Raw genomic sequence first — 27,570 nt, 5'->3', positions numbered from 1 at the left:
GTTTCTGACATTTTTCCTGCTTACCATCAATTACATAATTATGGAGATGAATTATTGATGACAGGAATCGTCTTTGACAAAATATTATGGGGACATTACAGTAACTTACTATTATAGATTATAATTATGTGATTTACTAGCATTGTAGTACATGCAAGGAAGATGTCGCCTTATTGATATTTACTGTCATGACTCATGTTGGTAAATTATTTAAATATAATATTATTGTAATCTCACTAAAGTACGAATAAGCTAATGTTATGCGCATATCATGTTTACTTTGTCAATCCAAATAAATGTCATTCATATGGGTCAAGTGAGAGAATATTGAAATATGTCCCACATGAATGAGTGCAATATGAAACATTTTTTGAATTAAAGGATTAAGGAGGCTATGGCTTTTAAAATTCAGTGAGAATTAATAAGGAAGTTGAAGAGTTTTTCCAATAAATGTCTGCTTTTATGGGGAGTAGGATAATGGTTATATATATATATATGTTGGAAATTATCCTCTGGCTGCTATCTCTTCTTTTCATCAGGTTACCCATAGAAAGAGGGTTAAGCGAAAGAAACGATTCCTACGAGTTTTTCTTCAAGATTGATTTTGAGTTATGACTGATTCCGGTATGTTGTTTATGAAACCTTTAATTTTTTTGCATAAAAGTGATATATGTAATGATCAGGATAGTTAAAGATTCCTATTTTCAGCAGATTAAATTACAAATATTCTTACACAATGCCCATGATAATATATGAAATTATTTTAAATAGTTGCCCATGCTCTTCACTTTACAAATAACATTAAGTCCATATTGTTGATTGGTCGTATTTGGAGTTCAATCCAAATTTGCTAAGATTACCACCTTATTACTTCAAGGTAGGTTGTGTATTTGTGGATGCTTGATCAATTCTCCATGATGAGATATTTGCCAATTGCAATATTTAAAAAAAAAAAAAAAAACATTTTCCTGCATTGATTTACTTTTCATACCACTCCGCTATAATATATATTTATTTAATCACATTAGTTTCCTTGATCAAGTTGATTGATGTTCCATCAGATTATAACATAAATAACTTCACTGGGGCTCTTCATCTTTTTCTCGCTATGAAAAAAATGAAGAGAAATTTCCTTAAGAGTATGTTTGATGGATCATACATCCTGGGCCAAGTGAAAGAACAACTCTTCATTGATTTAATAAAAGACTTGTCCCTATTTGAACATGATTCGTGTGGTTTAACCATATCATAGCCTTGAAGTAAGTAATGAGATGCGCATAATCTGCAGGCTTCATATCCAAATAATCATGGAATCAATTGGCAAGAATAGCATCATCGTGATCTCCATTATTGATGAGCTCATAATTTTCAAGGTTTCAAAATTTTCAAAGTTGGAGGGTTCAAGTCAGGTCCCTATTTTTCTTCAACGTAATTTCCCAAGAAAGGATCATTAAATCAGTGTCATTGGCAGGCTTAGGATAATCATTTTCTTGAAGGTAATTGGCCAATAAAGGATCTTCAAAATCTTCACGGTTATGCCAATAGAGGAGTTCCTCCTCGCTATTGAGTTTGGTCAAAACGTGGGGAAATATTGCCCCCTAGTTTCTTCCCAATGAGTGAAGGCTGACGAAGCTTCTTCTCCACTGCTTTGTCACCGAAGCCAGACGAAGCTTGACGAAGCCTCTGCTCTCTCTCAAGGCCTCTACTCTCTCTTTCGAAGACTAGACGAAGCTCGATGAACCCTCTGCTCTCTCTTTCAAAGCCTGGACGAAGCTCAACGAAGCCTCTATTCTCTCTCTCTCTCTCTCTCTCTCTCTCGCGAAGCACCTTCTGTGTCTTTCGAAGCCTCACGTGTCTGAATTCTTTATTCGTCTCTCACGTTTTTGTTTCATATTTTAATTGTTTAAATTAAATCTTGCTGCTGAAATGTCTGAAGCTGATTCAAGGGGCAAAAAAAGGATTTTGCTTGGAAATAGTAAATGCATAAAATATTTTCTCCATTATTCTAACATTTCAAATTTATTTATTTATTAATTAACCAATATTTGACGCACAGTACACAACAAACTACATCCATCCATAAAAGTTTGAATTTTAAATGGCATCAAACCACAAGAAAGCAAATAAGCAAACTAGAACTAGAAATATAGAAGGATTGATAAACAAAAATGCAACAACACTTTATGGAAATCAAGAATAGGTTTCCCTCTCTTCCCTCCCTGCATCTTCTTACAAATTTCATTCTCTTAAGGCTTCCATAAAATGGTGCTTTCAGCAATCATGGAAGTGACAACGTATGGGTCCATGTTTGATGCTGGCCTTCTGTCTTCGAAATAGCCTGCCAATTGTAGCAAGAAAAAGAATGGGGTGATAACAGTTGTAAACTAATAAATACTATGTGAATGACATGCAGAAATGACAGAACCAAAGGCTCCCAGAAAAAATGCACAAGTTCCAACAGGTTCCGAGACAATCTAATATTTCAGTTTCCACTGGAATGCATAATTTGTCGCAGTATATTTTTCATTACTATATCTACAAGGCCCGACCATTTTTTGTGGGGAAACGAAGTCTAGGCCGTCAGGATAATCCATTCCCTTGTTCAAATAAACACTAAGTAGAATAATTAATGACTATATTACAAGTCATTAGCAAAGAAATCGACAACACAAAATCAAACACTCGAACATGAAGAGGACATAAAGATTTACATAAAAAAACATTAGATGTGAATGAAAAACCATTGAAGTCCACTTTCAATCTTTCACCATATAAAAATATACTAGAATAACAATAAGTTTCCCCTAGTTGGAACTAGAAGCATACGATATCAATTATCATAAAAAACAACTTGGCACTTAAATAACATCATGTTTGGAGAGGTCTTGGATTTGTAGTCGTATTGAATTTGGAAAAGATGTAATATAAAATTATATTTAAATTTGTCAAAACCCATCTAATCCAAATCTAAACTCTTAAATCCATGCTCCTAAACACAGCATAAAGTCATCAACACACAAGGTGGAATAAAACAAGAAAGAACTAAATAGGGAGAGGTCTCATCCAAAAGCAAAGGCAAAGAAAACCAGTTCTAATGAGCTCCAAATCAGAATCACACCATCATAATGTAGAAGGACAGGTCATGAACCTTCTGTCAAATTTTCAGCTCAAAGGAAAATAAATCAACATCCAATTATGAATAACAAGCTGCGAAGGCCCACAAAATTTTCTGCAAACATTTCCCTCTCTCCCTCTCTTTCTCTCTACTTGGCTGTCACAAGGTATGCATGAACTCAGGAGATGAGAGTGAGCTTGTAGATGATTTTGAGGAGGACGGTCACCATGTTAGTGTGGTTAGGTGTGTCTTATTAACTACCATGGATAATGAGAAGTGGAAAGGGACCACTATTTTCCACACTTTCATTCATTGTGGAGACAGGACATGTAAGCTTGTTATTGATGGGGGTAGTAGCATGAATGTGATCTCAAAGGCTGTTCTAGGAAGATTAAACATTTAAGGAGAGCCACACCCTCAGCCTTTTAAGGTGAATTGGGTAAATAGGACAAATCTACCTGTTACCAAGAGGTCTCCTATACCCATCCAAATGGGAGATTAGAAGGATAGGGTCTATTGTGATGTACTCCCAATGAATGTGGCCTATGTCCTGTTAGGGCAACCGTGGATATTTGATCATGATGTCACCAATCATAGTAGGGAGTTTAAGCATAAAGATAAAAACATCATTTTGACCCATACTAAGCCCACCCCCAAAGATCCTAAGTTAAGGAACAAGATAGTCAGTCATGCCCCAGTTCAAAGAAATATTCACTTGCTTGATCATAGGACTTTTGAGTGAGAGAGCTTAGAAAACATGTGCATTTTAGCTCTCATCGCTTGAGAGGTTCCTTATGAGGATCAAGAATATTTATGTGAATGCCCACCTAAGGTAGGAGAGTTCCTAGCTGAGTTCTCTAATATTGTGCCTAGTGAGTTACCTAGTGAGCTACCTATGCAAGATTCAGCATGCCACAGATCTCATTCCAGGTTCACAGCTACCTAACTTGCCACATTATAGGATGAACCCTAAAGAGAGTGTTGAATTGAATAGGTAGGAGAAATCCTTGACAAAGGATTTGTGAGACATAGACTTAGTCCATGCGCTGTACTAGCTCTCCTACCTCCAAAAAATGATAGATCTTGGAGGATGCATGTAGATAGTAGAGCCATCAACGAAAACACCATCAAGTATAGGTTCCCTATCCCTAGACTTGAGGACATGCTTGACATGCTAGCTGGCTCTAGTTGGTACTCCAAGATTGACTTGCGTAGTGGGTATCGCCAAATTAGAAAAAGACTGGAAGATGAGTGGAAACTGGTCTTTAAGACCCAAGATGGTTTATTTGGGTGATTGGACATGCCAATTGGACTTTCTAATGCGCCTAGCACTTTTACGAAGGTTATGACACATATTCTATAGCCATTCATAGGAAAGTTCCTAGTGGTCTACTTTGATGATATAGCACTTGACACATCTTTATGGTGTCTTTTGCCACATTGAGGGAAGCGAAATTGTTTGCTAACCTCAAGAAGTGCAGCTTCCTACAATCTAGAGTGCTCTTTCTTGGCTTCACTACTTTCTATAGGCGATTCATAGGAGACAGGTGATAGGGAACAAATTATAAATGAAAAATGCATAAAAATTCTTACCTTTCCCAGCTTGTTCAGTATCACGACCAACACGAATTGAGGCACCCCTGTTTGCAACACCCTGATTTTTGACAAAAGCATATAACACTGATCACTAGAACAGTACATCTATCAAATACAAATAGTTTATTTTTGTTAAAAGAAAAGGAATTGGCTTCTAAAATTTAGCCCCAAAAAGGAAAATACCAGGATGAAAAATTTAACTTACCCATGAAAAGGTATTAATGTCAGCTGTTTCATGGCGACCTGTCAATCTTCTCTCATTACCCTCTCCATAAGCAGCAATATGCTCCTTGTGGCGCAAACTTAATTTTTCTATTGCTTTCTTGATCACATCAATGCCACCATCATTCCTCATGGACTTGGTGCTGTGAAAAAAATTCAGTGCCAAAACAATAAAAAATGCTTCATAATTACACATTTTCTAAGGGAATTATGGATATCCAATCATATTGTGCTTTCCTACTCAAAATAACAATAGATTCAGCATCTACCTGTAGTTAGTGTGGGCACCAGCACCATTCCAATCACCCTATATTTAATTGCAAAAATGGTTTGTGAAAGAAGTTAATAACATGTAAATCAAAAAATCACAGCCAATCAAAAAGACTAATGATAAAGCACTGTACAAGACCAAAGGCCAAAAAGGCCCAAAATAATAGGCATGCTTGCTGCTCTATCTTACAAGTTACAAGCTAACTTCTCCAAAATATCCGTCAAATAATAATTAGAAAAAGAAAATTGTAAGATACATTGAAAAAAACCTGTGTAAAGAAATAGTCATGTCAAATGACTATGAAAAAAATATTAAGTTTTAAATTACTTTATAAGAATAAAAATGTAGAAACATTTCAAACGACTACGAAGAAATAAGCACATTACTTGGTATTAAAAAATAAATGAATGGCTGCACTTAAAAGGATAGACACTGGAAGTTTTTCAACTGATAGGTTTTTTTGGAGTGAGCGACATGCTTGATGAGATTGTATGAAAAATAATCCAAGATGTTAACGAGGAGAAAACAAGACATTTGATTATTGATCTTGCTCATTAAAAGAGAATAGTTGTGAACATTAAATAAAATAAAATAGAAAATAATAATTAAATAAACCTGAATTGGTTATGTACGAACCTGAATTGGTTTGGGGTCAAATGAAAGAACCACCCCAGCAATTTCTGTAATCCTCTGTTCATCAAGCAATATAAAAAGTCAGAAAGACTGCAACAGAAAAAAAAAATCTATTAACTATGCTAAAAGAGCCAGTTTGCACCCTTGTGAGTGCATCTTGTTTGACAGATAAAACGATCTAGTTTAAATAGTTTCACTCTCTTTGGTTTTTTCTTTTCTGTCAGAAGTAGCATTTGGGCTTCCTCTCAATCTCTTGCACTCAATGGTTCCTCTTTTTATCTATCTCCCTCTTCTCTTTTCCAGTCTTTTGGCTAGAAAAGATACCAACAATTGCTCTTCTTCTGTTCTTCATCTCCCGAAACCTTTGCCCCACCCTACCTTTTCTTGTTGGGTCACCGATTCACTCCTTCAAAGAGGTGCTTTTGGTCAATCAGAAAACAAGACTCTTGCATCAGTCGATCAGTGAAAGGATCAAGAACTCTAGGCCAGTTCTTATCAATATGACAAAAAAGCAGGCAATGATAGATTATTAAACTAGGGAACTGAAATTTTGATAACAGGAATAATGTCAAATTTTGATAGATTATATTATTCTATCCAGAAAATTCTTCCCTCTTCATTCTCACACCCCGTTGGGAAGCAAAAGTGATTGGAAAATGGAGATCAGTGTTTATTTTCACCTTAAAGAAAACAAATCAAGTTATTCAAAAGCAATTCTTTAATTCTCAATAATATATATTCTTTCACCAGTGATGTTCTTTAATAATATAATTCATGTATTCATTCATTTTTTTCATTTATTTAATACTATGTTATTTTGCTTTGATAATGTTTTAGATGGTCAAAATTTTCACGTAAAAGAGATCTTTGATATTTTTGTGAGTTGGATACATGCAAGAAGTTACCAAATGGCTTCAAAGGATCAATTTTGCAGTATAATACAACCGTACTTGCTTGGTTGATGATTTGTTGTTAGTGTTTATTATTTGATAATTATTGCCTATGCTCGTATACTGCTCATAAGGTGATGTCTGCTTGAAACAGTGAATTTTAGGATGCTAGCAATACCATAATTGGATGATCATTATAGAGGAACCGGTGGTAAATAGGAAACTGGTTTATCTACCTTAATAATAGAGATTGTTATTAAGGTTTATACTTCCCAATTTATTATATGTTGGTCAAAGTTATAATCGTTTTTTTATTTTCTAGATGTTCTAACTGCAGGATATTGTTTAAGAGAAGTATTTATAACTGAAATATCCACTCAAAAAAAGCTCCACGGGTAAACTTACCTTGCATAATCTCTTTAATTTCTAAGACCACTATTGCTCTTTAATTTAGTTCTTTTATTCTTTTGTTGGTACAAGAAAATTGCAGTTGGATATAAAAGGGGCTACATAAAGAACTGAGCATATTATATCTACACTTTTCTTTGGATGATGGCAGACTTCCAAGCTAGGTAAACTTGAAGAAAACATCTAAACTTGTGATGTTATTTTGTGTTCACTAGAATTTTGAAATAGGTTGGGATAAAGACCAGACAAAATCATGTCTTTTAATAATAATTGTTGAGCAAAAACCAGCAAACTCAACGTTTTGCTTGCTTTCTAAAACAAAGATCAGATAGGCCAATTTTGAAAATAGGACTAGCTGCCTTTCTGCCTCGGTTGACAGCCATTTTTGGGGCCAAATTAGTTTCTTTTTTAGCATTGTAATTCATACATATTCCATTGAAATTACTGACCACCAATTAGATGGCAATAATGACTAAACTAGACTAATTTTATTTCATGTTGCTATTAACTTTGGACACGCCTAATATTACTATTTTACTTTTCAACATCAAAATGTGGCCAATTGAACCAGATGACAGAATAGAAGAATTGTATTGAATTATGTTTTTTATTAGCACTAGCTATGGAGTGGGCACCCACTATATGCATGCAGTACAATCCACAACCTTTTTTTTTCGGAAAGAGTGAAAGTTGTGTAGATAATGGGGGCGCTAATAGAAGTAGTAGGAAAATTAGAAAAATAATTTTAAAATATTAAAATATAAATTATTTTATTAAATTACTTATGCATCCATGGCTTGTAAATCTTGCAAATAAATGATAAATTGTAAGGCTCAAGGCATTTTAGGAATAATGAGGAAAGAAGTATTGATTTAAAACTACCTCCTCTTCCTTTGATTAATAGTATAGATAAGCTAACTATTTTTTTTTATGAACTTACTATGTTACTCGACTATGGACCACTCTAGAAATCAAATTTTGGCACTTACAGAAAGTCTGTGTGCCTAGATGTTTGTCAGACTACATCATCACTGTCGGCCTCAGAACCCCTAAGAAAAACCTCTCCCTCATATTCGACAGCAGCAGTGGTCTCACCTGGACCCAACGCCAATCTTCAAACCCACCCAATCTTCGAGCCCACCCAGTCCACTTCATATTCCAACGTTGCCTGCGACTCGAGTATGTGCTCCCATAATGCCAACTCCACTGTTATCTCATCGGCTTGCTCCGGCTCCATCTACTCCTACGGCATCCTATACAGCGACCTCTCCGTCCAGTTTTTCTATATGTATGAAGATCTTTTTGAAGCTTAGGGGTTTACAAGCGTTGGATGTAAATTTGGTTTATTGTTGAAAAATCGAAGGTCTAAAAAAAAACAAAAAAAAAAAAAATTTCGGGTTCGCTTAGATATGTTTCTTTGAGTTATTGGTGTATCTAGCCTCCTATTTATCATTCTTCTACACAACTTGTCACCATGGAAAAAACAGAGTTTTCTCAACCTATTCACACCATTCTTAATGGATCTAACTATAATCTCTAGGCTTAAAGCATGCATAGTTTTCTCATTGGATGGAAAATTTGGCGAATCGCTACTGGTGAACTTGGTACACCAATACGAAAGGAAGGGGAGTCTTAGGATAAATTTCTTCAACAAATTGATGATTGGGAGAGTAAGAATCATCAAGTCATTACTTGGCTTCAGAACACTTCAGTCCCATCGATCATATTCAATTTGAGCAGTTTGATACAGCCAAGGAGTCCTGGGATTTTCTTGCTCATCGATATACTACTACTGGTTTTGCTCATCAATATCAACTTGGACTATTATGCACAATTTGAAGCAAGAATTTGGACAATCAATCAATGATTTCTTGGCACAAGTTCAGCCTCTTTGGAATCAGTTTGCTCAATCCCAGATAACTACTGATCAAATGCATCTCATTCAATTTCTTATGGCCTTACGTCCTGAATATGAACCAGTTCGTGCTTCCTTGCTGCATCGGCATCCTCTTCCTACTTTGGATAGTGCCATATCTGAGATCATTTTTTAGGAAACCTGTCTTGGCATAACAAAGTTTTCTACCCCAAATGTTGTTTTGGCCATTGCTCCTCAACCTCAGTACGGTGGTCGGATCACATCCGGTCAACAATTTTTTAGGAATTGCTCTAGAAAGGGCCATGTGCTTTCTAAATATCCTACGGCCGAATGTCGATATTGCCATCATCTTGTTCATATTATTGACAATTGTCCAACTCGACCTCTTAAACCTAAAGAAGATCAACCTCAACCGCAAAATAACTCCAGGTCTTCAGTTTCATCTTTTTCAGCTACTGTTGAATCTTCAGAATCCTCAAATTCCCAGTCCTCTTTTTCTCTAAAAGATTTAGAAAGTGTTCTCAAATAGGTTATGTTATCTAATAATTTTTCTGCCCTGGATACCGTCTCAAGTACATCTTGGTTCTTTGATTGCGCTTGCTGTAATCACATGACTTTTGATTCCTATTTACTCACCTCTCCGATCTTTCCCACCTCTCCACCTATCATTCACACAGCAAATGGTTCTTCTATAAAAATTAATCATATCAGTCATGTTTCCTCTTCCACACTTTCATTGCCTAATACATATTATGTGCCTAACCTAACCTTGAATCTTTTCTATTGATGGTTGCCATGTGCAGGATCCATAGACAGGATAGATTCTTGGGACTGGCCGTAAAGTTGGAAGGTTGTTTGAGCTCAATTATCTTCCTATTCCAATTTCCCAACCTCTTCCATTTGCTTCATCTACAATTTCTTCTGAGTCTCTTTTTCATATTTGGCATCTTCGATTAGGTTATGTGTCAATTAATAAACTTCGTTTTCTTGTTTCTTCTAGGTTATTAGGCTCAGTGAAAATTGAATCTTTGCATTGTTCCCAGTATAACCTAGCTAAACAATCAGCTTTGGCATTTAATAAAAGTGATTCTATTTCTACTACTCCTTTTGATTTGGTGCATTTTGATATTTTGGGCCCGTCTCCTACTCCTACTATGGGAGGTTCTCGCTACTATGTTTTGTTTGTTTATGACTATTCTCGATTTACCTGGATATATCTCCTGAAAAATAGATCTGAGTTGCCCCAAGTTTATATTACTTTTGCCACTATGATTCAAACTCAATTTTCCCGACCCATTAAAGTCTTGCGTATGGATAATGCCATGGAATATAAGGATTCTTATTTTCTCAATTTTCTTCAAAAACAAGGCACTATTGTCCAACGTTCTTGCCTAGACACATCTTAACAAAATGGACGTGCAGAACGTAAACACGAGCATATTCTTGATTCTATTAGGGCAATACTTTTATTTATGTCGTGTCCTGAACTTTTTTGGGGTGAAGCAACTTTTACCGTTGTTTTTACCATAGACCGAGTTCCTTCCTCCATTCTTCGCAATGAGTCACCATTTGAAAAATTGTATGGTTATCCACCAGATTAAAAAACCTTGAAAGTGTTTCGTTGTGTCTACTTTGTTCTATTGCAACCTCATGAGTATACCAAACTTGAACTCCGAGGACGTCTTTGTTGCTTCTTAGGTTATAATATTGAACATAAGGGATAGTTGTTGGGATCCAATTTCGAATCGACTTCGAATATCTTGATATGTTACTTTTTGGGAGCATACAATGTTTTATTCTCTCTCAAATTTCAAGGTTGTGCCTCATCTTCTTCTCTATTCTTTCCTAATTTGTCCATCGACTTGTTTCCAAATAGTTCTCCTACAGATCTACTGTTGAGCTCAGCACCTTTGTCCCGTCTTCTACGACCTCGTCCTCAGAATCTGCACCATCTACTGAACTTGTAACCACTCAAACTGATTCTTCTTCATCTGTTCCTCCTCTCCTTCATCTTTCTAACAAAGTAAGTCATTTGCTTACTTAATTTCGTGACTATCATTGTTATTTTACCATTGCATCTCTAAATGAACCTTGTTCTTACAAGGAAGCCGGCTCTAATCCTATGTGGCAACAAACAATGACAGATGAAATTCAGGCCTTGGAAAAGACACATACTTGGGACTTGGTCGATCTTCCTCCTAGTAAAACTTTAGCGGGTTGTAAGTGGGTTTACAAAATTAAGACTCGCTTAGATGGTTCTATGGAGTGTTACAAGGCTCGATTAGTTGCCAAAGGTTTCACACAAGAGTATGGAATTGATTATGAAGAGACCTTTACACCTGTGGCTCAAATTACATCTGTTATAAGTCTCTTAGCTATCGCCGCTGTTAAAAAATGGAAATTATATCAGATGGATGTAAAAAATGCCTTCCTTAATGGTGATCTTCAGGAAGAGGTTGATATGCGGCCACCACCATTCTATGCTCATGCTTCTTCAAAAGTTTGTCGTCTTCGTCGAGCCCTTTATGGTATGAAACAAGCCCCTCGTGCTTGGTTTTCAAAGTTTAGTTCGACCATTGATCAACTTGGGTTCTCCTATAGTCCTCATGACTCTAATCTCTTTATTCGTAAAACTAACAATCGCATGGTTTTTCTTTTATTATATGTTGATGACATGATTATTATAGGTGATGATATAGAAGGCATATCTAGCCCTAAACATTATTTGCACCAACATTTTGAAATGAAGGATTTGGGAGCTTTGACGTACTTTCTTGGGCAAGAAGTATCTTCGTCCTCTAATGGCCTCCATCATTCTTAGTCTAAATATGCTTCTGACGTTATTTCCCATGCTAGTTTGACTAATAACAAGACAGTGTCTACTCCTTTTGAGCAAAATACTCGGTTCACTCCAATGGATGGAACGCCACTTGAAGAGCTTACTCTATATCGACAATTGGCTGGTAGTCTGGTATACCTCACTATCACACACCCTGATATTTCATATGTTGTTCATTTGGGAAGCCAATTTATGGCTGCTCCCCGTACTACCCATTATGATGCTGTTCTCCGGATTATTCACTATATTAAGAGTACTTTGTTCCATAGACTTCACTTTTCTTATACTTCATCACTTGATCTTATGGGGTATTCCAATGCTAATTGGGTTGGAGATCCTACTGATCGTCGGTTTACTACCGATTACTATTTCTTCCTTGGCACCTCTCTAATTTCTTGGTGAAGTAAGAAACAAACGGTTGTGGCTCGATCTAGTATAGAAACTGAGCATCGGGCTTTTGCAGATGCTACTTCCAAGCTTTTATGACTTCGATGGTTGTTCGAAGATATGGGTCTTGTTCACAATTATGCCTCCCCTCTTTATTGTGATAATAGGAGTGCCATTCAAATTGCTCACAATGATGTTTTCCATAAGCGGACTAAGCATATTGAGATTGTCTGCCATTTTGTTCATCAACATCTTGTTCGCAGTTTGTTGAAGCTTATCTTTGTCTGCTCTATTGATCAAACTGCTGACATTGTTACCAAGTCTCTCCTTGGACGTTTTCATGACCTGCTATCCAAACTCAAGTTGGTTTCCTCATCACCATCTTGGGTTTGAGGGGGAATGTTAGCCTTCATTATAGGAGTAATTATGGGGATTTGATTAGCCTTAATTATAGGAATGATAGTGGGGATTTGATTAGCTTGTACAATGATTCTTTCTTTCTTTGTATAGCCTCCTTATGTATAAATACCCCTTCTACAGTGATAATATATCATCTAATTTTCTCCCATTCTTCTTGATCTAACACAAATTATATGATTATGTTATTTGACACTTTCAAGAGAACAATAATAGTGGATGAATTGATATATATTCAAGTATTTCCATCTGCAGCCACCTTTCTTCATTTACATATACATCCTTGGTGGATAAACACCTTCAAGTAAATGTTATATGCTGCTATTCCGTTGTATAATTTGAGATGGTATTACAATTTTTTATATTATGATTTAATTGATTTTATTAATTCAGATCTGAACCTTATAGTATTCAGATTTCTTTCTATTGTTTTTATTTTAACATAATTAATTTTTAGTGAAATTAGACTCTTTATTGCTTGTATTCTCAAGCAGAGAGCAAAAGTTTCTTCAAAAGGACAAAAGAGAATGAACAGAGAAAAAAACTAGTTTATAACAAGCTATCACCAACTATGACTTATTGTATGAGCGTACCTCAAGAATGTATCGAGCAACCCACAATTGATCACCAGCAGAAATCCCAACAGCAGGACCAACTTGGAATTCCCACTGTTCCAACAGCACATGGCCACACGATTAATAAAAACACATAAAGAGAAAGAGTCACAATAAGCAAATTAAAATGTAAGACCAGCAGCCTCCAACCAAAAGATTTAAAAAAAATTACCACCCTTCAAAATTACAGAGCCTTAGTGGTTTAATTAAAGTATCCAACTGACAAAACTAGGTATAGGGCCTTTTACACATGTACAAGGTATATAGGCAATAAAAGATCCAGTCCCAATGCAATAAAAAGAAGAGGAAAATGATTCACAGCTTCTACATTAGAGAAGCTCCCCTTAATCTGGTTTTTTTCTTTTGACCTACATGATGCTTCGATGGTTTCCAAAATAACTTAGAATACTACCACTTTCTTTTTGAACTTTTGAGTTTCAATATTCATTCTAATCCTGAAAAAGCTTTTATTTTCCTGCCCTCCTAATCCATTTTCCTGGGAAATCAAACAGAGAATGGACATACCTGTCCAGGCATAACTTCACCATTGATTCCACTGATGTTAATTCCAGCATAAAGGCAGGCCTTGTAGTGAGCATTCACTATGTCCCGACCAAATCCCTTTTCAGCCCCTACTCCACAATAGTAAGGTCCCTGCATAGTTACACATTTATGCATTTAGATATTATTGATGCAAAAGATCAAGGTCCTCACACCATTAACCATAGATTCAAAATTAAGTGAACTGGGTAATTTTAAGAATAATAATAATAATCCATATTTTTGTCACTGTTGTTACCTGTGGACCAGGAAAACCACCAATTGGCCATCCAAGAGGCCAATGGACATCCTTTTGAAGAAGAGTGTATTCTTGCTCAATACCATACCTAACCAAAAGCATAGAAAAAACTTTTAAAAGGAAAGAAAAGAAAAGCAAGACGACAAATAAAATAGAAAAAGTCCAACCACACTAGGGTTCAATTTATTTTTGTCTTATTATTCAAATCTAAAGTTCTTCAAATTAATATATCTTGAACAAGAATGAGTGTTTTAATGATACAGTATTTGAAATCCCAAGCCAAAGTATTTTGTTAGACAATTTAGGGTGATCACCTTTTAAAAGCTATCCCCTCATCACTCATGGTAACAAACCAAGAAACAAGTACATGTGATACCCATGTTACAATTTTTTTCTTTGACATTCAGTTTTTGAAAGTTTTTTCTTAGAAAGAAAAGAATGAATGCTGCCTATAAAAATTAGAAGTTCTCATTATTTATTCATATAGATGATAACAACACAATTAATATCTAAATATATTTTATGATTATATCAGAAACAATTTCAGAGATTTAGTAGCACATGAATGTATGAGAACATTAAAATCATGCTTTTGAGGGTAACATGGTATAATCTAAATCCCTTTGAGATGAGACTAATAGCCTGGGCACATGGAATTCCTCAATCCTGCATGTGCTGAGTAATTAATTACATGGCCATCATGCAGTTTGGGGTAGCTTCAAAGTCTAATGTATTGGTTTGAACACAAAATTTACAATTTTTTGGGTGCTCACAAATGTTTAAAATGTCAATAAACTACCTGTTTCTTGGTTAACAGGCTTTACCCCTCCTGTGGGGCAAGCATGAAATATACCTGTTCCAAGGCCTCTAATGTGACCCCATCCAGGCATTTATCTGGGGTTGCAGAACGTGTTTATCCTATTTCAAAGAATTATTAGATGCTCAACCCAGTTGGCCGATCAACACCATCCTCATTGTTAGATTACCACTTTATGTAAAAGAGTAAGCCATTAGGGTTATGAGCCAACAATGTATATCAAGCCTAAATACTCCCCCACATGTAGCCTGGTTGCACGTGGAGAATTTAACAAGCGAGATATAACATCCATTGGAAAGTAAGATACTTTAAACAAATTGACAATAAAGGCGTGTAGGAACCAAAGACTTCCAAGAAATCATGGCGATAAATACCAAGCTAAATTACCGTTATAACTAAAAGCTTATACTCTTAGATTTCAGTCAAGAAATGTAAATCAAGCCTACCACTTCTGTTTAGTACATAATCTGTGTTGACACTTCCATACTACATATTACATAAAACGTAACCACAACAAACCGTTTGACTCTTGTCATCAAAGAGCATTCTTTTGCTATAATTTATTTGCCATGTTTAATGAAAAATCACATCTTGATACAAAACATTTCTTTAATCTACTAAGAATTTTCTTCTAGAAAGTCAATTTTCAACTGAAGCTTTCTGCATACATCTTGTCCTTACCAGACACCCAATGCGTTGGGGGGGGGGGGGGTGTGCTGTGTTCACTGCATGTTCCTTCATTTTTATTTTTATTTTCTTTTTTTACCTTAACACGCAACAGAAAATATACTCATCTGGTGTGGAAAGAAACTTTCATTTTCTGTGAGTGAGTATTTTCCTACAAGGAGAAAAAGTTTTTCAAGTAGACCAAGCAAACAAGCACGTTTCAATCAAAAATACACTCTGGCTTTGTCTGGCTTCTATCTGTATTTCTTTCTGATCTCCCATTCCATTGTATTGCGACGCCAAGAGTGTGATTCAGATTGCTCACAACTCTTATGTTCCATAAGCACACAAAACATATTGAGATTGACTGCACTTTCTTTGTCGACTCTATAGGGGTAGTTGTGTAGTTTTAAATTATGTCTTCTTTTGCCTTTTATACTGGTGGAGAATATACAGCACAATGTTTTATCTCAGCCAATTCACATAACTTAACACATCTACCACTACTTTCTCTCCTCCCAAACACAATGTAAGGAGCCCGTCCCATCCCTTAAAAATGGAGTAGATGTACCTACATTTAATTAATATATACACAACTATATTTTTGACAATATGACTCTAAAAATTTGTATTTTGAAAAAAAAAGAAAAACAAGATTGTTATTCTTACTATTATACTGCTTTTAGTTAATAAAAAAATGATAAGTTATAAGGTATTTACGTAACTGCTGGATGGACTGGGGCGGATCCAAGTGTAAGCCAGTGGGGGCATCCAGGCTAGTGCCTCCACTGGAACCTCAACAAATAATGACATATGCTAAATTACAAAAACATTTCAAGCTAAAAATTTTGATATTGCGCCCCCTTCCCCCATAAAATTATAAAATAGTAAGATAATAATAACAAAATAGATCCAAAGCAGAGATTATGTGTCAAATTGACCCCAATAATAAGGGCCTCCACTTTTGAGAAGCTATTTCCACTTTAGAAGTTCTCCAAATTCAAACTTCTGAAAATTAGTTTGGAAGGATTGTGTTTCATATGTTTTTTATACTTTTTTCCCAATTTGCGCATATTCATGCTCAGAAAAAAACTTCTGAGTCGGCCACTCCAAATGGAACTAAATCCCTTTTACTAGCAATAAATTTGTGACAACTACTGCATTTGGTTAAAAAATAATAATTCTTAATATTTTGAGTTACTTTCTTTTGCATGTAAAAACAAGGGCCTAGTTAAATAATATGTCGGGACTTGAATGCCAGCCATATCCGCTCCGCTGGACACAGATGCGCGGACTCCTCGTCTGCGCGTGGAGTCCACTCTGTCCCTGTGTGAACTCAGAACATGACCAACGCACAAATTTTCCAGAAAAATCATCATTTCACAGACTTTAGAATAATAATATTTTTAAAGCATGCAGAGAGAGAGAGAGAGGGTGATCATATAAAGTTTTTTTTTTTACCAAGTCTCCTCGGCGGCAACTTCGGGATGGCTAAAGATTTTGGCAGCATTGAACCTTTTGTTGGTGGGTATGGGCTCTCCCGCCGGCGTGTACGCATCGCACATCACCTTGTGTCATAATACCAAAATGTCATTTTACCCTTCCACCTCCCATTCTCAAAAAATTTACAAAGCACATCATTCTCATTCTTGGAGATGAGTAAAATTCTTATTCAATGAGTAGGCCGGCCTATCACCATGATGATTGCAAATTCTTGGCATGAAGTGTTTTCGTTTTTCTTCCATCCATGTTACCATTAATAGAAAACTTAACCAATTAATCATGAAGATGCAATGTGGATCCATCAAATGAATGGTCACGATGCATCACCCAATCAAATGAACGGTCAGGATGCATCACGGGGTATATGCGGGAAGAAGAGAGAGAGAGAGAGATTCTATTCAGGAAGCGAACATTAATACTTACCAGAATATTGTTTCCTCTTCTAAACGGGTCCTTGTATACGGCCTGGGGACTGGGGCCAGTCAGTCAACACAAACAAACTCAATCAGCCTCTTAGTGAGAGAGACGAATAAAGCCAAAAAGCTAGAGAGAGAGAGAGAGAGGGAATGAGAAAGAAAGAAAGAGCGAGAATCACGCGGGAGATTCCACAAAAAAACACGGAATCTCGGTGCTATCTTAACGGCGGACACTTTCGATCGTGGCCGTCGGATCGATGAAAACGTAACAGGAGATCAAAATGTACGGTGGAGATCGAGGGGGAGTAAGCTGAGAGGCGACACATACTATAAAATAACCTCGCTGTCGTCGCCGGGAGCTTGGTCGGTGCTCGATCCATCGTAGTTCCACTTCGGAAGCTTCTTTGGGTCGTCTTCCGGCCCCGGCAGCGTCTGTTACACAAACAAAAAAATGCTAATGAGATCTGCAATTCAAAATGAGAGAGAGAGAGAGAGAGAGAGAGAGAGAGAGAGATTACTCTGGCTTTGCTTCTCAAATCCATGCCAGATCCGCCAATCCTGCAAAAATGAGGGGAAATCAGAAAAAAGAAGAGTTTCTAAAAATTGATGAATGAGATCGGTGCAGAAGGAAGTGAGTACCATATGTACTCAGCTATGATCTTCTTTGTGGTGTCTGTGAGGTTGAGGTTCACGAGATCGGAGAGGAGAGACATGGCTGCTGGCAAGGGGCTAGAGCGAGAGCGAGAGAGGTGAGAGGAGTGGGTTGTGGACGTGTGGTGGTTGGGTGATTATTATATAAGCAAATAACAATAAAAAAGTCAACTAAATTACCTAGGAAGAGAGGAAGAAGGCGCTGTGGAGATGGGGAAAGAAGATTTCCAACCTCATGGAAAGTCCGTCCAAAAGCATTTGGTTGAGGTGTTAATTTGCTCGCCGGTCCTCAACTACCCATAAGCTTGCATTCTTATCTCTCTAACTCTTATTTAATTTATTTATTGCTTCGATAACCTCGAAGTCGTGCCATCATCATCTTTAATTTCAAAATATTTAGACTTTTGCGGCTTTAATTTTCAATTGAGAAAAGTGTTAAACCAGCTAATTTTTGAAAATTTTGAATTATTTAAAATTTATTCATTGTTAACTTTTATTTTCTTCTTCTTTTATAAATTTATTTAAGATCTGTTTATCTTCTGTTTCTGTTTCTGTTTCTGTTTCCGTTTTTCTATAATGAAAAAATAAATTATAAAAATGTTTTGTTTCTGGTATCAGTTTTCTAATTTTTATTTATAATTTTTATTTATTTATCAAAAAATTAAAAATCAGATCGAATTTTATGATTTTCAATTGTTGGATTAAATTATTCATTTTATACACTTTTAAATTAAAATCAAAATTAAATAATCATATAAATTTGAACATAATTAAAAGAAAAATATACATAAATTTTGAAAATAATAATAATAAAGTTATTTATAAAATAATTTTACTATTCTTTAATTTTCTTGTCCAATAAAATTTTTATTGTGAAGCAAAATTTTGAAAGTAGAACAAGTAAGTAAAATAATTACAATAAAATTTATTTTTATTATAGCAATTTTTTATTGTGTATTATTTGTAACTTTATTATTTTTATCATATTTTTATAATACTTTAATTTAAAGATGAAAAGGAGCAATTAAGTTTTTGATTTGTATTAGTTTTATGAATGTTAACCAAATAGGATGTTAGTTTTTAGTTTTTAGTTTTTAGTTTTTAGTTTTTAGTTTCTATTTTTGGTTTTTGATTTCCATTTCTCTAATTTTTGACAATGATAATAAACAATCACTTAATTTTTAAATAATGTATAAGATGCACGTTATATGATCAATAAAATATTATTATAAAAGTTATGATTTGAAAGATAATAACAATAAATTTGTAAACGTAATTTTTTTGTGTATTTGTATCTATCACTTGGTCAACTTATAATACCATACAACTTGTCTTGTGGATGTAAGACATTAATTGCCTCAAATGAAATTATAATCATATTTGTTGAGGTAATATGAAAGGCCTTTAAATAAATATTATTATCATAATTGTAATTATGATCTTAGAATTTTGCAAAACTATAATGACATCTCGAAATATGAGAAGTCTATAATTAAGATATAATTATGATACATTATTAATTACTTGATGGAAGTGATTATAAAAGAAAGGTTAGGGGCTGGTCATATCTCAACCTATGATATTTATTCAAAATATATCCATCAAATTAAGTTGAAATATAAGGAAGAACAAGAATTGTGAGATAGAAACACACTTTGAAATATATATATATATTTGGAGGCTATAGATCAAGGTATGTTTTATTTTAATGTTAATAATTGTAAAATTATGAGTTTCGAAGATCTTAAAATTAGGATGTATGTGTAATACCCAAATCCCAAAGGGTCTGGGACATTTACTTTTTACTATTGATTTACAGTGGAAATAAATAAACTCAATTATTATTAAATTAAAGCGCTAATTATCCATATTACAATCATTTATTTCAAAAGAAAAAAAATTATACAAATATAAATATCTGGCATCATACTAATATTTCTAATCAATCTTTATTTTTCTATCCCCACCCGCATGCTTGCTAAGCCTGATTTCCGACATGCCATTCAGAGTTATCTGAAATAAAAATATGATTGGAGTGAGACGACGCTCAGTAAGTAAATAAGATTATTATTAGTGTGTGGCAAAAATGAGTTTTTTAAAATTTTCGTAAAACAATATTTAATGCTATAACTTCAAAATTGCTTCTAAAATAAATATAAATTTAAAAATTTCTGCATAAAACTTTTGTCATCAATTACAACAGTAAAATTTTATAATCATATACTATAACTGTTAAATTAAACTTTTAATTTAAAACTGTAAAAATATTTAATGATAAACATACATATACTTTTCCTTATACGTTTTATTTAGATCGTCATTTAAGCACAAGAATGATTTTTTTCATGTAAACTTACACTTTTCTTTCAAATAATCAATAACTTTGTACACATAATTAAATATATATATATATATATATATACATATATTGTAAAAATCACCCTTATGCCTGTTTGTCGTAAGTCATGTTTACCCCCATAACTAAGTTGTGCAATCCGAAAACTAGACTTAGTTGGCTGGCCGATCAAACTAAATCAACGTACGTAAACATTAACTGAGATTTTCCTTATTAAGTCTTGGTCCGGAACTAGGTGTGCACTCAGGAGAAATCCACTAACATAAATAATCACTCTGTAAACAGTGTAGGTACACTCTGATCCATTTAAATTTTAAACTATGATACCGAGCATCTGTAACTTTAAACTTTCGTTGTCATAAGGGGTTTTAAAATCTTCTTATTATAATTTATGCAATTTAAAATAATATCATGAAAATCTCATCTTTACTCATATTTTCATAAAAAAAAAAATATAACGTAGAAATAAACTCATGCCACATAATTTTTGTGTTAAAAATATACATAATTATTATTATTAATATTTTTTGAATAGAAAGAAATGCTAAAAATTTACCCGAGGGGATTAGAACATTTCTTAACCAAAAAATAAATACAAGTATATTAAAGATAGAACTGGTATAATTAAATATATGTAAAAATAAACTCATGAAAATTTTATGGAACCAACTAACATAATTGAAATTTACCTACAAAATAAACTCGGATATGAATTTAAAATAAAAAAAAACTAACATAATTAAATTTACTTACCTTCTTCTTTTACCTTGTGCTCCAAACACAATAACTATCTCTAAATAATGAGATCGGAAAGAGTGTGTGAGTGAGAACTTACTCAAAAATTCTCTCTACCATAAATTTTTTCACTCACTAATCTTTTTCTTCCTTAGAAAAATTGTTGTGAAAAATGAAGGTTGAGAGCTTCCTATTTATAGGAAAATTTTGGGGAAGAAATGAAATTTATAAAAGTGTGGGGAGATTGGTGAAATTATAATTTTTTAAAATTAAAGAATGGACAAGGGATGGGTAAGGTATGGGATGGGATGGAGCTCATGTGGGAGTGTTTGCCACCATTCCCATTAAATAAATTTTTAATTAATTACTTAATTAATTATTTTATTATTTTATTTTTTTAATCATTATTATCATTATTATTATCATTGTTATTACTTTTAAACTATTTTTAATATTTATTTATTTTATTATTTATTTTTAAAAAAAAATTAAATTTGAAATTTGAAAACTCATGTGGGCCTCACATAACTTCGAGGTCCAAGTGGGTCCTACGTAACTCCAATAGTCTTTATATGGTTTTATGAGCCCTACATAACTCTAGAACTCATATGAATCTCACACGACTTTGGAACTCATGTGGGCCCCACATATGATACCTATATTATTATTATCATCTTATTATGTATTTCTATAAATTATGTCTATCAAAACACTATTTTATGTATATGTACTTATTTACGTGTACAAACAGGTGGGGCCCACATGAGATACCGATATTATTATTATCATCTTACTATGTATTTTACAAATTATGTTTGTCAAAACACTATTTTATGTATGTATACTTATTTACGTGTACAAATAGTGTATATCCTGTTTATCCTATGAAATTCCATTTTGACCAGGCTGACCTCCAGGGAGCGACTGAGACACAATGGTCTTTGAGCACTCGCTAAGACAAGATCTTTCTTAGGCATCAAATATAGAATCAAGGATCCTACAGAAAAACACTTCTGTATTGATATTAACTTAATAACCATTTTTATTATTTTATTATTATCATCACATTCTCCCCTCCTTATAAAAAATTTCGTCATCGAAATTTGCTAATTTAAAATGAGTACTGTATAATTGGTTACGCTATTTGAAAGAGTAAATTAATTAACGATTTGACTAAATCTTACAAATAGATTGAGGGTCAATTTGGCAAAGTATTTTATTTTGAGAATTAAAGTGTGAATCGTTGGTCTAATAGGGGTTGAAATGGAAAAGAAATTCAAAAGATGTGGAAAATGATAATTATATATATATATATTATACATGTCCTATAAATTAAAAATATATGCATAAAAATGAAATGAAATGTGGCCTTTAGAGCCTTAGATCAACATCAACATCTATTGAAGTGTTAGTAGTGTCACTGCTAACCGCTTAGGTTCTTTCTTGGCAGAGTTGACCTTTTATAATGTTGTCGGCCTGGGTTAGAAAAAGGGAGAGAACGCCCGTTTGTTCGGCGAGGGAGGAAGAGCTGCCCTCTTCCCTTTGTGGCATTTGGTGGGGATGATCATAACGAGTCATTGGTAGCCTGTATATGATTCTCAACACGCATTGGATCTCCTTGCAATGGTGGAGTAGGCCAGCATTATCCGAAACCCTTAGTGTGGTGACTGCGATATTGCCATTGTAAGGGGTTTGGCTCATTGGTGTGATATTAGTTGTAAGTTTCATAGACGGAATATTCTTGATAGGGATGAGGGTTGGAAGAATGGCAGGGGCACTACTCGGGGCGGTAGTGGCGGAGGAGGTAAGATGGAGAATTGATGGGGCGATAGTTGAGATAGTGGCTTCTCCAACTAATCCTTGCCTACGCCTACGGTTCTCAAACGAAAAGCGCATATTTCTTGACTCGATTGGACCATACCGTCGGAGTTGTGCTGCAAGCAAGATAGTACGCTCCATAGAAGGGAATTCCCCTTGACTGGTGTGGAAGGCCTCTTCTAAAATGTCCAGTTGTGCCTTAGTGAGTTTCCATCATTGGATCGATAATCTAGTGCTGCTCTCAGTAACTTGGGGAGTTGAGTGATTTGACAACATTTCGAGTAATGAGACAACTAAGGGACAAGTTGGGAAGAGCTAATCACTGCAAACCGAAATGTGATTGTTCAAGATGATAGAAAGCTATGATGCTTAGAGTTCGAGAAGGGCAGACCCTTTTTATAAGGGAATGGCCGCGTGTTGTGGAAATCGAGAGAAAGCGATGTGTGCTGCGAGAATCGAGGGAGAGCGACGCGTGTCACAGATATCGAGCAACGCATTTTGCATAAATCGAGGGAGAACAACGTGTGTTGCAAGAATCGAGAGAGAGCGACGCATGTCACGAATATCAATCACGCGTTTCACACAAATCGAGGGAGAGCGACATGTGCCGCGAGAATCGAGAGAAAGCGACGCGTGTCATGAATATCGAGCATGCGTTTTGCACAAATCGAGAGAGAACGATGTGTGTCCCGAAAATTGAGAGAGAGCGACGTGTGTCACGGATATCAAGTGACGCGTTTTACAAAAATCGAGGGAGAACAATGTTTGTCGTAAAAATTGATAGAGAGCGATGTGTGCCTCGAGTGACGCATTTTTTTAAAAATCGAGGGAGAGCGATATATGTCGCGGAAATCGAGCGAATGACACGTATTGCAAAATTTACGGACTCAAGATTCTTTTTATGTTTCTACATCTTTATTAATACTTTAACTATAATTAATTTCATCCTTAGGTCACCACTTGGGTGGGTGGCCTAGTGGTAAGGAACCGGTCGTACATCCATGTGATCGCGGGTTCGAGTCCCCACTATGCCTAAGTGGTCTCATGCCCTGACCTTGCTTCGGGGGTAAGTGAGCTATAGCCGATGATTTCCACCCATGAGGCCTTTTTTTTTTTTTTTTTTAATTAACTACAAGAGTACCCCTTATATATATATTACATTATTATTATTATTATTATTATTATTATTAGATCAAATATATGTTGAACGTTTTTGGCCGATTGATGATTTGACATTGGTTAGTTATTTGAAGGAAATTAGTTAATTTTATATTGCTTTCATTAATGGAATTTTTTTACTATATAAAGTTTTTTTTAATATAAAAAAATTTAAGTTGTATTAACTTTTATAAATTTATACAAAATTAAAGATTTTGTCAAAATTTGTACTCCTAAATCAAACTTGAATACTTGATGGAAATTGAATATGCAATGGGAAAAAAAAAATAGATGTATATATTAAACTTGCACATGCTAAGGGATTATATATATATATATATATATATATATATATTGAATATAAATATAATAAGTAATATTTAAATTATATTTAATTCCTTATAAACTAATACGAAATTAAAATTAAAGATTTTGTCAAAATATATATTCCTAAATCAAACTTGAATGTTCTGTTGATAACTAAATATGTAATGTAAAAATACATATTCATATCCAACTTATACATGCAAATAATTTTTGGATAAATTCAAATTTCATAATAGACCGCTTGTTCATATCTATTTGTATATGTAGCACTTCTAAACTCAGTGGGATCTAATGTGTTATTTCTTATATATTTAGTGAAAATAATAATAGTAAAAATAAATAAATCTCAAATATTATTATATTATTATATTTATATATATATAAATTTTAAATTATTAATGCATTTGGCAATTAATTATGAATCATCAATATGGGTACATGTTTCTACACACATAAATAATATATTTAAATTAATTAACGTGTCTTCAATAATACTACCATTTTTCTTAGAGAATTTATGATTATTACCTGTCCTTGAGAGCCTTCACGTTAATCTCATTTCCTCCAATGCTACTATCTTTAGGATCCATTCTTAAATAATGATCAAATGTTATTTTAAAATCACAAATCTATTATTAACGTATAATAATATAACAAACTAAAATAAATATTCTAAACTACCCAAATCATGTTTTATACCTAAGCTCTAGTAAAATTTAGTATGCAGAACCTATATCCTATGTTCTGGTAAAATTATTTCTTAAAGTCTAAAGAACCTATAACCTATTGCTCTGATACCAAATGTAATACCCCAACCCCGAAGGGTCTGGGATATTTACTTTTTACTATTGATTTACAGCGGAAGTAAATAAACTCAATTATTATTAAATTAAAGCGCTAATTATCCATATTACAATCATTTATTTCAAAAGAAAAAAAATTACATAAGCATAAATATCTGGCATCATACTAATATTTCTAATCAATCTTTATTTTTCTATCCGTACCCGCATGCTTGCTAAGCTTGATTTCCAACATACCCTTCAGAGTTATCTAAAATAAAAATATGATTAGAGTGAGACGACGCTTAGTAAGTAAATAAAATTATTATTAGTGTGTGGCCAAAATGAGTTTTTTAAAATTTTCGTAAAACAATATTTAATACTATAACTTCAAAACTGCTTCTAGAATAAATATAAATTTAAAAATTTCTGTATAAAACCTTTGTTATCAATTACAACAGTAAAATTTTATAATCATATACTATAACTGTTAAATTAAACTTTTAATTTAAAACTGTAAAAATATTTAATAATAAACATACATATACTTTTCCTTATACGTTTTCTTTAGATTGTCATTTAAGCACAAGAATAATTTTTTTCATGTAAACTTACACTTTTTCTTCAAATCATCAATAACTTTGTACACATAATTAAATATGTATAAACATATATTATAAAAACCACTCTTATGCCTGTTTGTCGTAAGTCATGTTTACCCCCATGACTAAGTTGTGCAGTCCGAAGACTGGACTTAGTTGGCTGGCCGATCAAACTAAATCAACGTATGTAAACATTAAATGAGATTTTCTTTATTAAGTCTTGGTCCGAAACTAGGTGTGCACTCTGGAGAAATCCACTAACATAAATAATCACTCTGTAAACAGTGTAAGTGCACTCTGATCCGTTTAAATTTTAAGCTGTGATACCGAACATCTGTAACTTTAAACTTTCGTTGTCATAAGGGGTTTTAAAATCATCTTATTATAATTTATGCAATTTAAAATAATATCGTGAAAATCTCATCTTTACTCATATTTTCATAAAAAAAATATAACGTAGAAATAAACTCAAGCCACATAATTTTTGTGTTAAAAATATACATAATTATTATTATTAATATTTTTTGAATAGAAAGAAATGCTAAAAATTTATCCGAGGGGATTAGAACATTTCTTAACCAAAAAATAAATACAAGTATATTAAAGATAGAACTGGTATAATTAAATATATGTAAAAATAAACTCATGAAAATTTTATGAAACTAACATAATTGAAATTTACCTACAAAATAAACTCGAGTATGAATTTTAAATAAAAAAAACTAACATAATTAAATTTATTTACCTTCTTCTTTTACCTTGTGCTCTAAATACAATAACTATCTCTAAGTAATGAGATCGGAAAGAGTGTGTGAGTGAGAACTTACTTATAAATTCTCTCTCTACCATAAATTCTTTCACTCACTAATCTTTTTCTTCCTTAGAAAAATTATTGTGAAAAATGAAGGTTGAGAGCTTCCTATTTATAAGAAAATTTTGGGGAAGAAATGAAATTTATAAAAGTGTGGGGAGATGGGTGAAATTATAATTTTTTAAAATTAAAGAATGAACAAGGGATGGGTAAGGTATGGGATGGGGATGGAGGTCATGTGGGAGTGTTTGCCACCATTCCCATTAAATAAATTTTTAATTAATTACTTAATTAATTATTTTATTATTTTATTTTTTTAATCATTACTATCATTATTATTATCATTGTTATTACTTTTAAACTATTTTTAGTATTTATTTATTTTATTATTTATTTTTAAAAAAGAATTAAATTTGAAATTTGAAAACTCATGTGGGCCTCACATAACTTCGAGGTCCAAGTGGGTCTTACGTAACTCCAATAGTCTTTATACGGTTTTATGAGCCCTACATAACTCTGGGACTCATATGAATCTCACACGACTTTGGGACTCACGTAGGCCCCACATAGTCTTGTGGGCCCCACATATGATACCTATATTATTATTATCATCTTATTATGTATTTCTACAAATTATGTCTGTCAAAATACTATTTTATGTATATGTACTTATTTACGTGTACTAACAGTGTATATCCTGTTTATCTTATGAAATTCCATTTTGACCAAGCCGACCTCCAGGGAACGACCAAGCCGCAATGGTCTCTATGCACTCGCTAAGATAAGGTCTTTCTTAGGCATCAAACATGGAATCAAGCATCCTATAGAAAAACACTTCTATATTGATATTAACTTAATGAC

At 33.7% G+C, this 27,570-nt stretch overlaps 1 protein-coding gene across 1 annotated transcript; it reads right to left on the bottom strand.

Annotated features, from left to right (window-relative positions):
* Positions 1–2,000: 2,000 nt before the first annotated feature.
* On the bottom strand, positions 2,001–18,433 carry LOC131154365 (glutamine synthetase nodule isozyme-like). Its single transcript, XM_058107081.1, has 13 exons — positions 18,109–18,433; positions 17,988–18,027; positions 17,798–17,901; positions 17,477–17,525; positions 17,012–17,118; positions 14,068–14,155; positions 13,794–13,922; positions 13,248–13,322; positions 5,841–5,894; positions 5,203–5,240; positions 4,917–5,076; positions 4,709–4,769; positions 2,001–2,338 (listed from the first exon to the last, which is right to left on the bottom strand). Exons 1-13 carry the CDS (start codon positions 18,180–18,182, stop codon positions 2,247–2,249), a joined length of 1,071 nt encoding a protein of 356 aa, XP_057963064.1. The 5' UTR covers positions 18,183–18,433; the 3' UTR covers positions 2,001–2,246.
* Between the last annotated feature and the right edge of the window lie 9,137 nt (positions 18,434–27,570).

Source organism: Malania oleifera, chromosome 4 (assembly GCF_029873635.1).
Source record: "Malania oleifera isolate guangnan ecotype guangnan chromosome 4, ASM2987363v1, whole genome shotgun sequence".
Classification (NCBI taxonomy): Eukaryota; Viridiplantae; Streptophyta; class Magnoliopsida; order Santalales; family Ximeniaceae; genus Malania; species Malania oleifera.
The sequence above is the reverse complement of the archived record's forward strand: the minus strand, read 5'-3'. Positions and strand labels throughout refer to the sequence as shown.